Source organism: Schistocerca serialis, chromosome 2, assembly GCF_023864345.2.
Source record: "Schistocerca serialis cubense isolate TAMUIC-IGC-003099 chromosome 2, iqSchSeri2.2, whole genome shotgun sequence".
Lineage (NCBI taxonomy): Eukaryota > Metazoa > Arthropoda > Insecta > Orthoptera > Acrididae > Schistocerca > Schistocerca serialis.
In genome coordinates, this window is record NC_064639.1 from 51,822,016 (window position 1) to 51,835,639 (window position 13,624).

The window sequence follows — 13,624 nt, forward strand, 5'->3', positions numbered from 1 at the left end:
AACTGTTGTTGTTGTTGTGGTCTTCAGTCCTGAGACTGATTTGATGCAGCTCTCTATGCTGCTCTATCCTGTGCAAGCTTCTTCATCTCCCAGTAACTACTGCAACCTACATCATTCTGAATCTGCTTACTGTATTCATCTCTTGGTCTCCCTCTACGATTTTTACCCTCCACGCTACCCTCCAGTACTAAATTGGTGATCCCGTGATGCCTCAGAACATGTCCTGCCAACCGATCCCTTCTTCTAGTCAATTTGTGCCACAAACTTCTCGCCAATCCTATTCAGTACCTCCTCATTAGTTATATGATCTACCCATCTAATCTTCAGCATTCTTCTGTAGCAGCACATTTCGAAAGCTTCTATTCTCATCTTGTCCAAACTAGTTATCGTCCATGTTTCACTTCCATACATGGCTACACTCCATACAAATACTTTCAGAAATGACTTCCTGACACTTAAATCTATGCTTGATGTTAACAAATTTCTCTTCTTCAGAAACGCCTTCCTTGCCATTGCCAATCTACATTTTATATCCTCTCTACTTCGACCATCATCAGTTATTTTGCTCCCCAAGTAGCAAAACTCCTTTACTACTTTAAGTGTCTCATTTCCTAATCTAATTCCCTCAGCATCACCCGACATAATTAACAACTACCTACCATAAAATCCCTCAGGAGATATGACATCATAAAGAATTTAATTGAATTGAATTAGATGCATGAAAACGGCTGCATCATGCATGGTGTTTAAATGTATTACTTCTGTGCTGCTTTCTGTATTCACAACAAATTTCTCAGGCAGTATTCACATGTGCCACTAAATACACCTACAAAAGTACCACATATAGTTCAGGAGAGCATGAACACTGAGATGCATAAAGAAACTACTGTATTGTTCATGACATTTAAATTTATTACTTCTTTTCTAGTAACTGTATTTACAACACATTTTGCAGACAGTACCCACATATACCGCTGAACGCACCTACACAAATATATCATTGTATGACTCATAGATCAGGAGATATCATTATAAACACTGAGACGTTTGAAAAAATGCCACATCATGCATGTATTTTTAATGCAGTTATTCTTTACTGCTAAGAACTCATACAGTCGTTGCAGTCCCTGACACCTGGCAGTTCTTTTGACAGCTTTCAACTGTGAAGTGAAAAGCTGCAACTGTAGACCTACGAAGAGATGTTGCCATGACGGAGTTTACAAAATAGCGTTGTAGACACGTGAAGCGTGTGCACCCATCATACAGAAACTGTCTGGGATCATGTTTCATAATTTCGATACTGTACTTACACATTTGTACGTTATACATATTTCTTTGTTTGACTATTTTATAATTTCAAAGGTACTTTTACAAATACACTACAAAAACAGTTAAGATTTTGTTTTTACTTCTCATAGAAAATGAGGAATCTGGGGTCGTCAAACAATATAAACACTATCCAACCAGGCCTCGAAGGCCCAATGGTACCAACCAGCCGCAGTGTCACCCTCAGCCCTTAGGCACCATCAGATGTGGATACGGAGGGGTGCATGGCCAACACATTGCTGTCCCAGCTATTGCCAGTTTTGGTGACTGGTGCCACTACTTCTCAGTCAAGTAGCTCCTCTTGCAAGGGCCGAGTACACCCCGCTCGCTGACAGTACTCGGCAGAACCGAACAGTGTCGCATCCGAGTGCTAACCGAGGCCAACAGTGCTTAACTTCGGTGGTCTGACAGGGCCCGACGTTACCATTGTGGCAAGGTTTATGGCTTCGGTTGTAATCTAGTGGAAAATATATGTACTTTCTTTTGTCTGTTTCTTATTACTGGTGTTTTGCTTTGCTAATACAGATACTGCCTGATGATGTCTTCTTCTTATTCCTTATTTTTTGTTAATACTCAATTCATTATGTATACAAGAATGCTTTTGTAGTGTTGATTTGAAAGTATATGACTTGCCCTTATATTGTTAGAAATACTCATAGTGCAGTATTATGATTCTGTAACAGGCAGCCAAGATTCTTTGTGTCGAACCATTATAAAGGTAACTCTTCCTTCAAATGGTATCTATAGTCAGAATGGTATTTAGTCTTGTAACTCTGCAAAGCATCTCTGAGAAAATATTGCTCCAGTTCCTAAATAGAAAACTGTACCTTCATTGTAGCATCACTAAATATTTATTGTGACCCAGTTTTAAGCCAAATTGATACCTCTTTAGTCTTCTCATTTGTGGCATACGGTGACACTCTGCTAGTTTACACTGTATGACTGCTGTCTAGAAAAGCGATAATAATATTCTACTTTATTATTTGATTCTTCACTTTTGAAGTGCAGGCAGTGTTTTCTTTGTACCCACAGACATAGTGACCCACTTGAAAGAGACCCCACTAACACATGTAGCAATTCCGCTGAAATTGCATTGTGCAATTTGTGACATTTGACATGGCAACACTGCACTCTCCACCATTGTTCTATGGAACACTATGTTTGTGCATGCCGCTGTGGCTGGACCTCATTGTTCAATGTTTAGTGACAATGTATCACTATTCTACGTGTTTCTTGTGAAACGACATAGGATTACTGGTTCTATTAAGACATGTCAGTGAATGGGTGTTGAACAGTTTGGTGACCAGCATGCACCCTCTAAATGCTGCATACAAAAGTTAGTAAACAAGACGGAGAGCAGTGGAACAGTGTCGGATCTCCGTGGCGGGATCTTTGCGGTGGGGGATGGCTACCATTATCGGAAGAAAAGTCACTGATGTAAAACAATGATTGTTGACCTCTCCTTCAAAGTCTGTTCAGTGTTTATCTCGGGAATGTGGAATGTCATTCAAGAATGTGGAATGTCATGGACCGTATCTCACAGAGCTACGATGAAAGCCTGTATGTATCCATACAGGTTTACAGTTGTTCAGGAACTGAATGTCAATGACAAAGACAAACACATTACATTTTGCCCTTTGTTTCAGAAATTTATTGTCCAGTGGTCAGGAATATTGCAGTACACGTGGTTCCACCTCTCTAGCTATGTAAACTCTCAGAATAAACATTTATGGCGTAATAAAACTCCACCTGCACAGGTCAAGCAACCCCCACCATTCACAAAAGATTGGCTTGTTCTGTGCAATATCACGGTGTCATATAATTAGACCAATTTTTTTCGAGTCTACTGCCAACTGCCAGTTGATCGTTGGAGTGCTGACACATTATCTCCGTATCTAGTAATCCTGGCTACTGGTGGGTAATGCACGGGGATCATATCAACCTGTATCACATCAAAAAGAGCCTGAAGATGACGCTATGAAGCATTGAAACTGGTAGCGACAAAATAAAACAAAATCATAAAGACAGCTGTAAGTGTTTTTATTTTTTGTCACAATAGTAAATGGCTGTCATCCTAGATACCTCCTGCCAAAAGGATCGACATATAGAAGTTTTGGGAATTTGTGAACCGGTTGGACTATGGGAACTTTTCCTTGCCTGGTACCAACAGGGTGGTGCCTCATGCCATATGTCTTGATTGACTGTGGCTGAGGCCGGATGTTTTTTTCCATGGCATAGTAATTTCGAAAGTACTGTGGCCCCCAAGGTAACCTGATTTAACACCACCTGATTTGTTCCTCTGGTGTGGCTGAGAAAGGCCAGGTCTACACACAACTTGGAAGATCTATGAGACATCATCATCTGTGAAATTTAGGAAGAGGTTTTGGCAGCAACATTCGAACATCTGCAGCATCGTGTTCAACTGTGTTTACAAGCCAATGGTGGTCACCTCCAGTATCTTTTGTCATTCACCTTTATTTCCCCATGGATGAGGTATGACATTTTCATTTTGTTTCATTTCCTGATTTTCATGCAAATGCTTTAATATAAGCAAATGTTTGTTTGTGGGGTCTCTTTATAGTGAGACACTCTGTATAATTCTCAGCAACATCTACCTAACATTATAAAAAACTTCTTCCATTGCATTTTGATATTGAGAGTTAATGGTTTGTAGTTATGGATTTTAAAACGATAAGTTTCCTCACGAACAATATTTCATCGTTGTTACATTAATTCATTAGAAGTTCCATTGAATTTACTTCTAAGAGATCAATGAAATTTCTTGAAATATTGAATGAGACTTTCACAGGACTTGTTACTAAGTATTCATTGTGTAAATTCTTCCTACTTTAGTTATTTTATAGCTTGTTTAGTCACAATTGTTCATTTTATTGTATTGTACTAAATGAAGGCAGTGTGTTCTTTTTTTAGTGGATGACATTGACTTAAATGGGCGAGTATTCCTTTGGCCTGATGATATGGAGTCAGTTTTAGAACTAAGTCTGACGAGGCTGGCTCACCGTCGCGAAGAGGTAGAAACTGCTCTTCGTGCTAAGACAGCTGAGCTGGAAGCCAAGTAAGTGTGATTTATTTTAGGTGTTTTGTATCTTCACTTCTGGTTGTGGACGAAGAGTCAAAACCAAAAGTTGTATTACAGTCATATAATAGTGTTGTTACTAGAAATGCAGTACATCAGTTATAAGCATTTACTTCATGTGGCAGGATTGAGGAATGTAGAATTGAACAATGTGAATGAGTCAGTGCATCGTAATACATAGTTTCTCTTTTTAGATATCTATTTCAATGGCAGTTTAGAATTAAACTGTTCCTGAAAGCAAATTTATTCACCAGAATGTGTCATCAAGAGTTTTATGGTCATTAGTAACAGTTCTTCAAGAAAATTACCTCACATACAAGGGAGCATTCCCAGATTACCTCGTGTACAAGGGAACATTCCCAGATGTATATAAACAATTTTGATGAAACATGGTTGGTATGTAAGAGTGATCAAAAAATGCAATAGTTTTTTCACAATTTCACTTTTAGGAAGTAAAATTCACCTCATAAATTTATTCGGTGTAGAGGACATATCTTTGAAGCCATGAAATATGAAACATGTTTCATATAAAAGGTGAAATGTAATTAACATTCTTGAAAACTATTTAACCAATTTTTGCAATAATGTGAAATATTGAAAACTACCTCACCTCCATCAATTAATTTTCCAAAATGAAAACTTTTGTTAGAACATAAATTAAAGAGGCTTTTATACCACATCCATCCATGTGTAACAAAGCCGGTTTCTGAAGTGCCATTTTTGGAAAATAATTTGTACACAATGTGCTGTTGGAATATTGTCAACATACATAATTAACACATCTAAACATTCTATATTATTCTAAATATTTGTTTTACTTATTTTTGTTATATGTTTTAAATTACAAGAGTTAACCAGAAAGAAATGCACCACCATTTTGAGCCCAAAACAAAACAACAGTTGATGGAAGGATGCCATTCCCACTCCCCACAGAAGAAAAAATTCAAAGCAGCTACTTGTGCTGGTAAGGTTATGATCACCGTGTTCTGGGACTGTGAAGATGTGATTTTTATTGATGTGATGCCAAGAGGCAGTACAACTAATTCATGTCAAAACATTAACAAAACTCAAGACACGCTTCTAGTGACTTCTGTGCCACAGCAACCCAGGAGATGTTTTGCTGCAACATGATAACGCTCAGATCCACACAAGTCTGAGGACTGATGAACACATCGCAAAACAGGGTTGGGCAGTGTTACCCCATCCACCCTGCAGGTCTGACCAAGCCCCCTCAGACTACCACTTGTTTGGGCCATTAAAGCATGCCATTCGTGGAAGAAATTTTGTGGATGATGAGGAGGTGATTCACCACAGTGAAGCTCTGGCTCCGCCACCGGGAAAAGGATTGGTACCGACAGGGCATACACACCCCTGTTTCGCACTGGAGGAAGGCCATAGAACAGGATGGAGATTACGAGGAAGAATAGGTTGTGTAGATGAAACACCATTCTTTTGTGTGTGTCATTCTTATTATGTTCAATAAAGAATTGTTGAAGAAAGAAAATTGCAGTGCTTTACTTTCTGGGCAACCGTCGCATTTTACATTTGAAATTCATGCGTATGGTTTTTTTTTTCTTTTTTTTTGCCACAAATGATTTTTTTGTTATTTGAAAATAATAAATAACTCATTATTAGGGTACATTATCATTACACTGGTGATAATCTATAAAGAAATGTTTTTTTTATACTGTGCTTATAAAATGAACAAAATTCCTTTATGTAATTCTGCACAATGCAAAACAGAATTTGGCAGCATCCTTAAATTGTGACGGATAATTCTCTAAATATACTGTTTTCATGCTGTGATATGGTTGCCAATAAAACATAGACCAAATATAGAATAAATTTCCTTTACTTTACTTCTATGGTCACAAATTTTTGTTATTTATGAGACTACCGGTTTCGATGCATAATGACCATTTTCAGATCTGTTCTTATAAAACATATCTGAAGACGGTCATTATAGACCGAAACTGGTAGTCTGATGAAAAAAAAAATTGTGATCATAGAAGTAAAGTAAAGGAAGTTTATCCTGTTTTGTACCAGGTATATCTCAGTACACTGGAAAATCTATTTCAGTACACTATAAAACCATAGTGAACAGAAATGATATTGTACTAGTGTTTGCAGCTTGATTACATTGTTTCTCATCACAACTACCTCTGAAAACTGTCTCGCAGAGTTCATCAACTGTGGAAGCTGTATGTGTTCAACAGCCATACCAATATTGAGCATTTTGGGATTAGCAGATAAACAAGTTTTTTGTCCTCAGATGTGACACTCGAAACAGTTCTTTAACATTGGCTGCCCAAGAGTATAACAATAATACATAGATTTGTCTTACTCTGGGAAAGAAAATATATTTTGACATGGCCAGATGTTAGTTCACTGGATTTTGATGCCACGAGAAAAACATTTGGCATTTAAAAAAGAGATAAACAAATTCTAGGTCCAGTCTCAACTTTGGTTTCTTTTAAAACTATGAGAAGAGAGCAAGCAATTTTCCAGCTGCAGGGACTGTAAACAGAATCATTGAACAGAGCGCAACTCCAGGTTTAATCCACTGTGATCAGAGTTGCACAAATTTTCAACCTCCAATAACCTGATGTGCTCCTTAGCATGATCTCATGGTGATGTTCTTTTTGGTTATATAGTTACTAGGTATAAACTTTGTTATTTTGTTGCGCCTTTCTAAAATGCAATAACCATCTGGGGTGTGTCTTGAAATTATTTAACTTTACTTTACTTCTCATTTGCAGAGCCAACTTTTGAAGATCAGTATAATGGATAACCATTTGATGATCCATAGAATCTAATAAGTTTTGAGCCATTGTGAAGAACTACTCTTCCCAGTGATACAGCTACGCCATTCAACTGATTTTGCAAAACAAATAAACCTTTCCCCTTCTTCCTGTTGTTCCAAAATTCAGCTGCAGATTTCTTATATTCAAAATTTAATCCAGCTTCTGAAGAAAGGACTTTGCTTGGCATAAAGAACTCCTCATGTGTTTCTGATACACAATCATCTTCAGCCATTGCTACATCATGGAGGCCTGATCCATTAACTCATAGCTCATTGTCTTTCTGTATAATAGTTTCACAAGTCAGTGCTACAATGGTGTCCTACAGTTTCATTTCCCATGAGTTAATAGACCTCTAAGATAGTTGCACTGTGATGAAATCATCAATTAGCATTCAGTAAACAGTAACTGGTTTAACTAAACACTTGACAGTTTCCCTATTTCTAAGCAGCTGTATTTCATACGCAATACAAGGTCTCAGGTTTCCAACAAGTTTATTCCACAATGCAAGTACAGTGAATAATGGCATATAAAGGTACTGTGAAGAAGAGAAGATCATGTGGAGATGGCCAAGCCCAGAAATCTATGCATTGCATAGTATTCCAAAGGAAGTTCCATGAGAGAGAGAGAGAGATCTTAAAGAGTATTGCAAGGATCAGAAGTTGTGTAGTGATGTACAGTTCCATAGTAGTAGCAAGTGGTGGTCGTGTCTGCTGGTGGCGCTGGCATATGCAGCTGTCAACAGATTCGTGATGTGCTAGCTGTATGGACCTGTACCACACAAACTGTTAGTTGGTAAAATTCTGTGGACTGCTGGCTGCGGCTACCAGACAAGGCCAGCCTCTGGAGGTGCTAATAGGGCCTTTTACCACATGAAGCAAACCCTTTGTAATATTCAAATAAGAGTTTTTACAAACAGCTAATGATATATGGAACAAGTCCTGAAATCACCATTGCGAACTTGTTACAGTGATTGTTCTCTACAGATAGTGCACTGAGCAGTATTTATTTGTATGAATCGCCTCAATACACTGGCATTTGCTGACAGCAAGTATGCTGTTTGACTGTTTGAGATCCTCTTTGTGAGAGCCCATGCAAATGTGCCATGAAGAGAACTTCGCTTACACGATTCGAGCCAAGTCTCTGCATCTGGCATATTGCTTACCCCGTTTTCATAGTTTTAAAAGAAACAAATGTAGAATTTGGAAGAAAAATTTTAGGTTCTCTTTTTGAAGCCCCAAAAGTGCTTATGATGTCATTGAAATCTGGTAAACTAATATCTGACCATGGCCATGTCAAGAGATATTTGACAGAAGTTTTCTTTCCCAGTGTGGGAGAAAAATCTGGTAGATTTTTGGGGCATTCGGTATAGAAAAACCATTTTGAACCCTGTTCCTGAGAACAAGGAACTTGTTCATTTGCTGATCCCAAAAGGCACAATGAGAGAGGTACAGCCATTGCACGTAAACAGCTTTTGATGTTGGAAGAAATTTGTGAGTCGATTTTTAGAGGTAGTTATATTGAATGATTATTGTGTCAGTCTCCACTTGAGAAACAATCTAATCAAGCTGCAGACACTACTACAGGGTGCAGCATTTAAATCTGGACAAATGAAATTTCTTTAGAAAACAAATTTATTAAAACAAAATACAAATGAAAATGAGTAAGTAGTGGTATATTTCAAGAGTAACATTACTCAATGTAACTCCTTTCAGCCACAATGACTGCCTCCGATCTTGTTCAGAAGTGATCACAAGCACTCTTTAAAACAGCACTGGCCATATTCGTGAATGTTGCTTTGACAGCGATGTGTAGAGGTATGACACTAGGTTGCCTCATCTTATTGGCTGTACAGGGTCCAGAACTCCTTTGACCAGAACATGTCGATATTATCCGAGACCCAGTTTTTGACTAAATGGCTCACATGAGATCATCCACTGCTATCAGATGTGCTTTTAACTCACTGACATTCAATATTGACATGAATTTCCTCAGCGATTGCCACAGGTCATCTAAAAAGTGGCACCTGGGCCTTGTCGGTGACTGCTGCAGTCTGTGACATGTGTTTTCTCAAATGAGGTTTCCTCGCCTGGCTGGAGGAACCTTCCCCAGGCTTCTCAGAAGCATTACACTTGGCCACAACATTGTAAAAAGTTGATCTCAGATACCTGAAGAATCGAACTATTTCAGTGGGTGAATGCCCAGCGTGAAGACTTTTGATAAGTGTGGCTCTTCGCTTGTACTCCACACTTGTCCATAACATCTCGGCCATTTTGAGTTTCTGAGTTTCATTACTAGATGCCTAAGGCTTTCAAGAATGCCAGTCCGGACCACTGGTGGAACTGTGGTATGGTGGGAAATTCAAATTGAAATTTGTCCAGATTTAAGTGCTGCACCCTTACATTATCAATTCTTTTCACTGAGGTTTCCCAGTATACTGAAATATGGCTAGTACAAATAAGGATATTTCATGGATTGCCCATGATTTGACAATATTATTCAATTTTGTTTTAATTGTGTTGTCCATTGTGTGTCTTGTGTGAAGGAATTTCATTCACTTTAAGTGCTTGGTGTGTAAAATGTTATGTTTTAAGCATTTTTCTTCAGATTATCATTATTGTAATCATTTTGTATCATAATAATGAGTCACTTACTATTTTTAACTAACAAAATTCACATATGAGAAACAGTGACCTAAAAAACCAAGAAAAAACATTTATTTAAAATGTAAAATAACAATTTAAAACATAAAAGAAAAGTAAGCAACATATATTCAAAATAATAATGATTGTTTATATATTTTAATCGGGCATGACTCCAGAAACCAGCTTTATTACACAGGGGTGGATGTGGCATCAAAACTTCTTTAGAAAGTGCAGGCATTTGCCTGCAGTGGAATGGTAACCATTAGGCCTTGATATTGTAGGGCAGCCACAAATTGCATGTAACTTTTTCTTCATTTTTATTTGTTTCACTCAAATAATGTGAACATCTTGGCTGCTCCAATTTTAATTAAAGTTTCTTTAACTTATGTTGTAGCAGAAGTTTTAATTTTGCAAAACTATGTAAAGGTGGTGGGGCAGTTTGCAAAACTTCAGATTATTACAAAAGGTGATTATACAATTTTTCAGAATGCGGCTTACATAATGTAGGACGTAGGATACTGACTAATAAATGGGTTACAGGTCATAATTCACTTGCTGCTGAAAGGCAGTTCTGTAACAGGTTGCCAAATAATATAGAGCAAATCCCTGGATGTCTTTTTAAGGACAAGGTTAAGCACTTGTTAATTAAAATATGTTTGTACCCCCTCAGTGATTTATAAACTCTATTATCAATATTGCAGTATATTATTGACAACATATACTTAAATAGTAACTTGGACCCCTCGTGAAGAAAGGTGATAAGAGAGATGTCACTGCTGACATGTACCAATGGGTAATACCATATGTAACCAAAAGAATGCAGAAAGTTGTTCTTAGTAATTCAACCTAAAGAGTCTGGGGACACAGTTCTGTCCTGGGGTGGGAATCACATATGGGTGCCTCAATGCTCAATCTTAGGTCCACTACTGTTCCTCACCCAGTACAAGTTAATGATTTTCCATTCCAATATGCAACTAGCTGAATTAGTTCTTTTTGCAGATGACACTAGTATTGTAATCAACCCAAGCATACATACCAAAACAGAAGAAATGGTAAACAAAGGATATTGCAAGGTTTAGTGCATGGCATTTATCTCTGTGGGAGGGGTGGGAAGGATTGTGGGTTGGTTATGCCTCATTTTTGGGGCCTGATGAAAGATAGTCTAAATCCCAGCAGAGAATGTGACTCATAGTGTAAATCCCAGCAGAGAATGTGATTCAGTTGCTCCAGTCCTGCATAGTTCTGAGAGAAGAGTCCTCCTTTGTGCCTGTATGATAGGTATGTGGGAGGTTGGTATGATAGGTATGTGGGAGGTTGTGGTGTGCGTACTGTAAGACCTTCAGTACACACACCATTTGACTTGTCGCTCTAATGGGGTAGGCGAGTGGCAGCAATATGTCTCGTGGTCTTATCGTGGCGTGTTTATCTTCTGCCATTAGGTCAGATGATAGAAATTCCACTAGCACGCTTAGAGTAGCAGATTGACGGTGACCAACTTTAAACAGAACTTGATTAATTTTCACACACATTTATTAAAATAATAAAAAGCATAGAAATAACTTAACTGGATTCTGGAAGCTGTTTACAATTGACAATCTGAAGTTCCTTTGGTCTTGGTATGTTAATCTTATTCTCACATATGTCTGATACTTGGCAAAGTGTCTATACATTTCTCTTCATGGCTATGTACAGGAATATGATAATCTTGTTAGGCGCAGACTGAAACTTGACTATAGACTGGTACAGACTAATGCGGACTAATGCAGACTGACTAATCGGAGGTCTGTACACTCGTTATAATACCTCGTGCGTTCAGGTATCACTGCGCGAGTGTGATTCGCGAGAAGAAAAGGTTCTACATTAGCAGCAATCTCATTGGCTGCGTTACATATTAATACGCGGATCGACGGAAGCAGAATTTGGTCTGTCTCTAAGACAGCGCCATCTCGTAGTGCGGAGATGGACGAGCGCTGTGCCTGCGCTGTTGTGCTTAGCGGGGCGTGCTCTAGTGGGAAAGTTGTGTACGTGCTGACTACGCGGAACTATGTACACAACAGAGGTAGTAGATGGCTGGAGAGACAAGCCACAGGAGATCTGTTTCTGTACTAGATTGAGAGGGTAATTTCAGTCAGTGAAGGCCTCGGTGAGACCCTTGGTAAATTTTGAATTCATCACTACAGAAATGATGGCCACAGATTGCTAGGCTATGTGGACGGGACTTCGTGGTATGGAATGGTTGGCAGGTTTGGTGTGGGACAGAGGTACTGATGTAGGCATCCTTGAGGGGGCTTATTGGGTTTCAAGGATCAGGTGAAGTGAATGGGGGAAAAGGTGTTGAGATTCTGGAGGAATGTGGATAGGGTGTTCTAACCCTCAGTCCAAATCATGAATATGTTATAAACAAATTAGGTTAGATGAATATGCTATATACAAATTAGGTTAGATCGGATCTTTATTGGTCCAGGTGGCTTGGTCAGGTGGCTTGCGGAGTATGGATGTAGATGTAGATGTAATCATATAGTACACAAATTGCATGTTCTAGTGTAGGATAAGTCAGTGTATAACAAAATATAATAGATGGTTTAAATTTACATTAATTATGGTATTTGACATTAAATGTGCATTAAAGTGTAATGTACAGCATATATATAATGTACAAGAGGTGAGAGAACAGACTGTAAAACTAGAAAGAACATAAGAAACTTCCTGGCAGATTAAAATTGTGTGCCCGACCGAGACTCGAACTCGGGACCTTTGCCTTTCGCGGGCAAGTGCTCTACCAACTGAGCTACCCAAGCACGACTCACGTCCGGTACCCACAGCTTTACTTCTGCCAGTATCTCGTCTCCTACCTTCCAAACTTTACAGAAGCTCTTCTGCGAACCATGCAGAACTAGCACTCCTGAAAGAAAGGAGATAGCGGAGACATGGCTTAGTCACAACCTGGGGGATGTTTCCAGAATGAGATTTTCACTCTGCAGCGGAGTGTGCGCTGATATGAAACTTCCTGGCAGATTAAAACTGTGTGCCCGACCGAGACTCGAACTCGGGACCTTTGCCTTTTGCGGGCAAGTGCTCTACCAACTGAGCTACCCAAGCACGACTCACGTCCGGTACCCACAGCTTTACTTCTGCCAGTATCTCGTCTCCTACCTTCCAAACTTTACAGAAGCTCTTCTGCGAACCATGCAGAACTAGCACTCCTGAAAGAAAGGATATAGCGGAGACATGGCTTAGCCACAGCCTGGGGGATGTTTCCAGAATGAGATTTTCACTCTGCAGCGGAGTGTGCGCTGATATGAAACTTCCTGGCAGATTAAAACTATGTGCCCGACCGAGACTCGAACTCGGGACCTTTGCCTTTCGCGGGCAAGTGCTCTACCAACTGAGCTACCCAAGCACGACTCACGTCCGGTACCCACAGCTTTACTTCTGCCAGTATCTCGTCTCCTACCTTCCAAACTTTACAGAAGCTCTTCTGCGTCCGCTGTTTGTCAGTCTTCGACGGCTGGCGCGCTGCCAAGATGGCCTTGAGCCGCCTTATCGGCGGGGTCAAAGGTCACGCGCACAACAGCGACTGTTAACCATACGTTACCGTGGGTAAACGAATCATTGATGTCAATGCTGAAGTTCAGTCTGCAACCACAAAACACTGCAGGTCCGTCCAGTAGAGCGTGTGCAGCGACAGATTTGATCGTATTCTTTTTCTTGTCGGCGGCAGATGTGGTCATTTCCACGTCTTCAATTGTTTTATA

The 13,624-nt window shown here is 39.3% G+C and overlaps 1 protein-coding gene across 1 annotated transcript in view; it reads left to right on the forward strand.

Moving 5' to 3' along the window:
- The window catches only part of LOC126455722 (dynein axonemal heavy chain 3), a 1,249,696-nt gene that overhangs the window by 215,212 nt on the left and 1,020,860 nt on the right, over positions 1-13,624 (forward strand). The window contains exon 15 of the mRNA XM_050091491.1: positions 4,258-4,402. Coding sequence (XP_049947448.1) covers positions 4,258-4,402 — 145 coding nt within the window. The remainder of the gene's footprint in view (positions 1-4,257; positions 4,403-13,624) is intronic.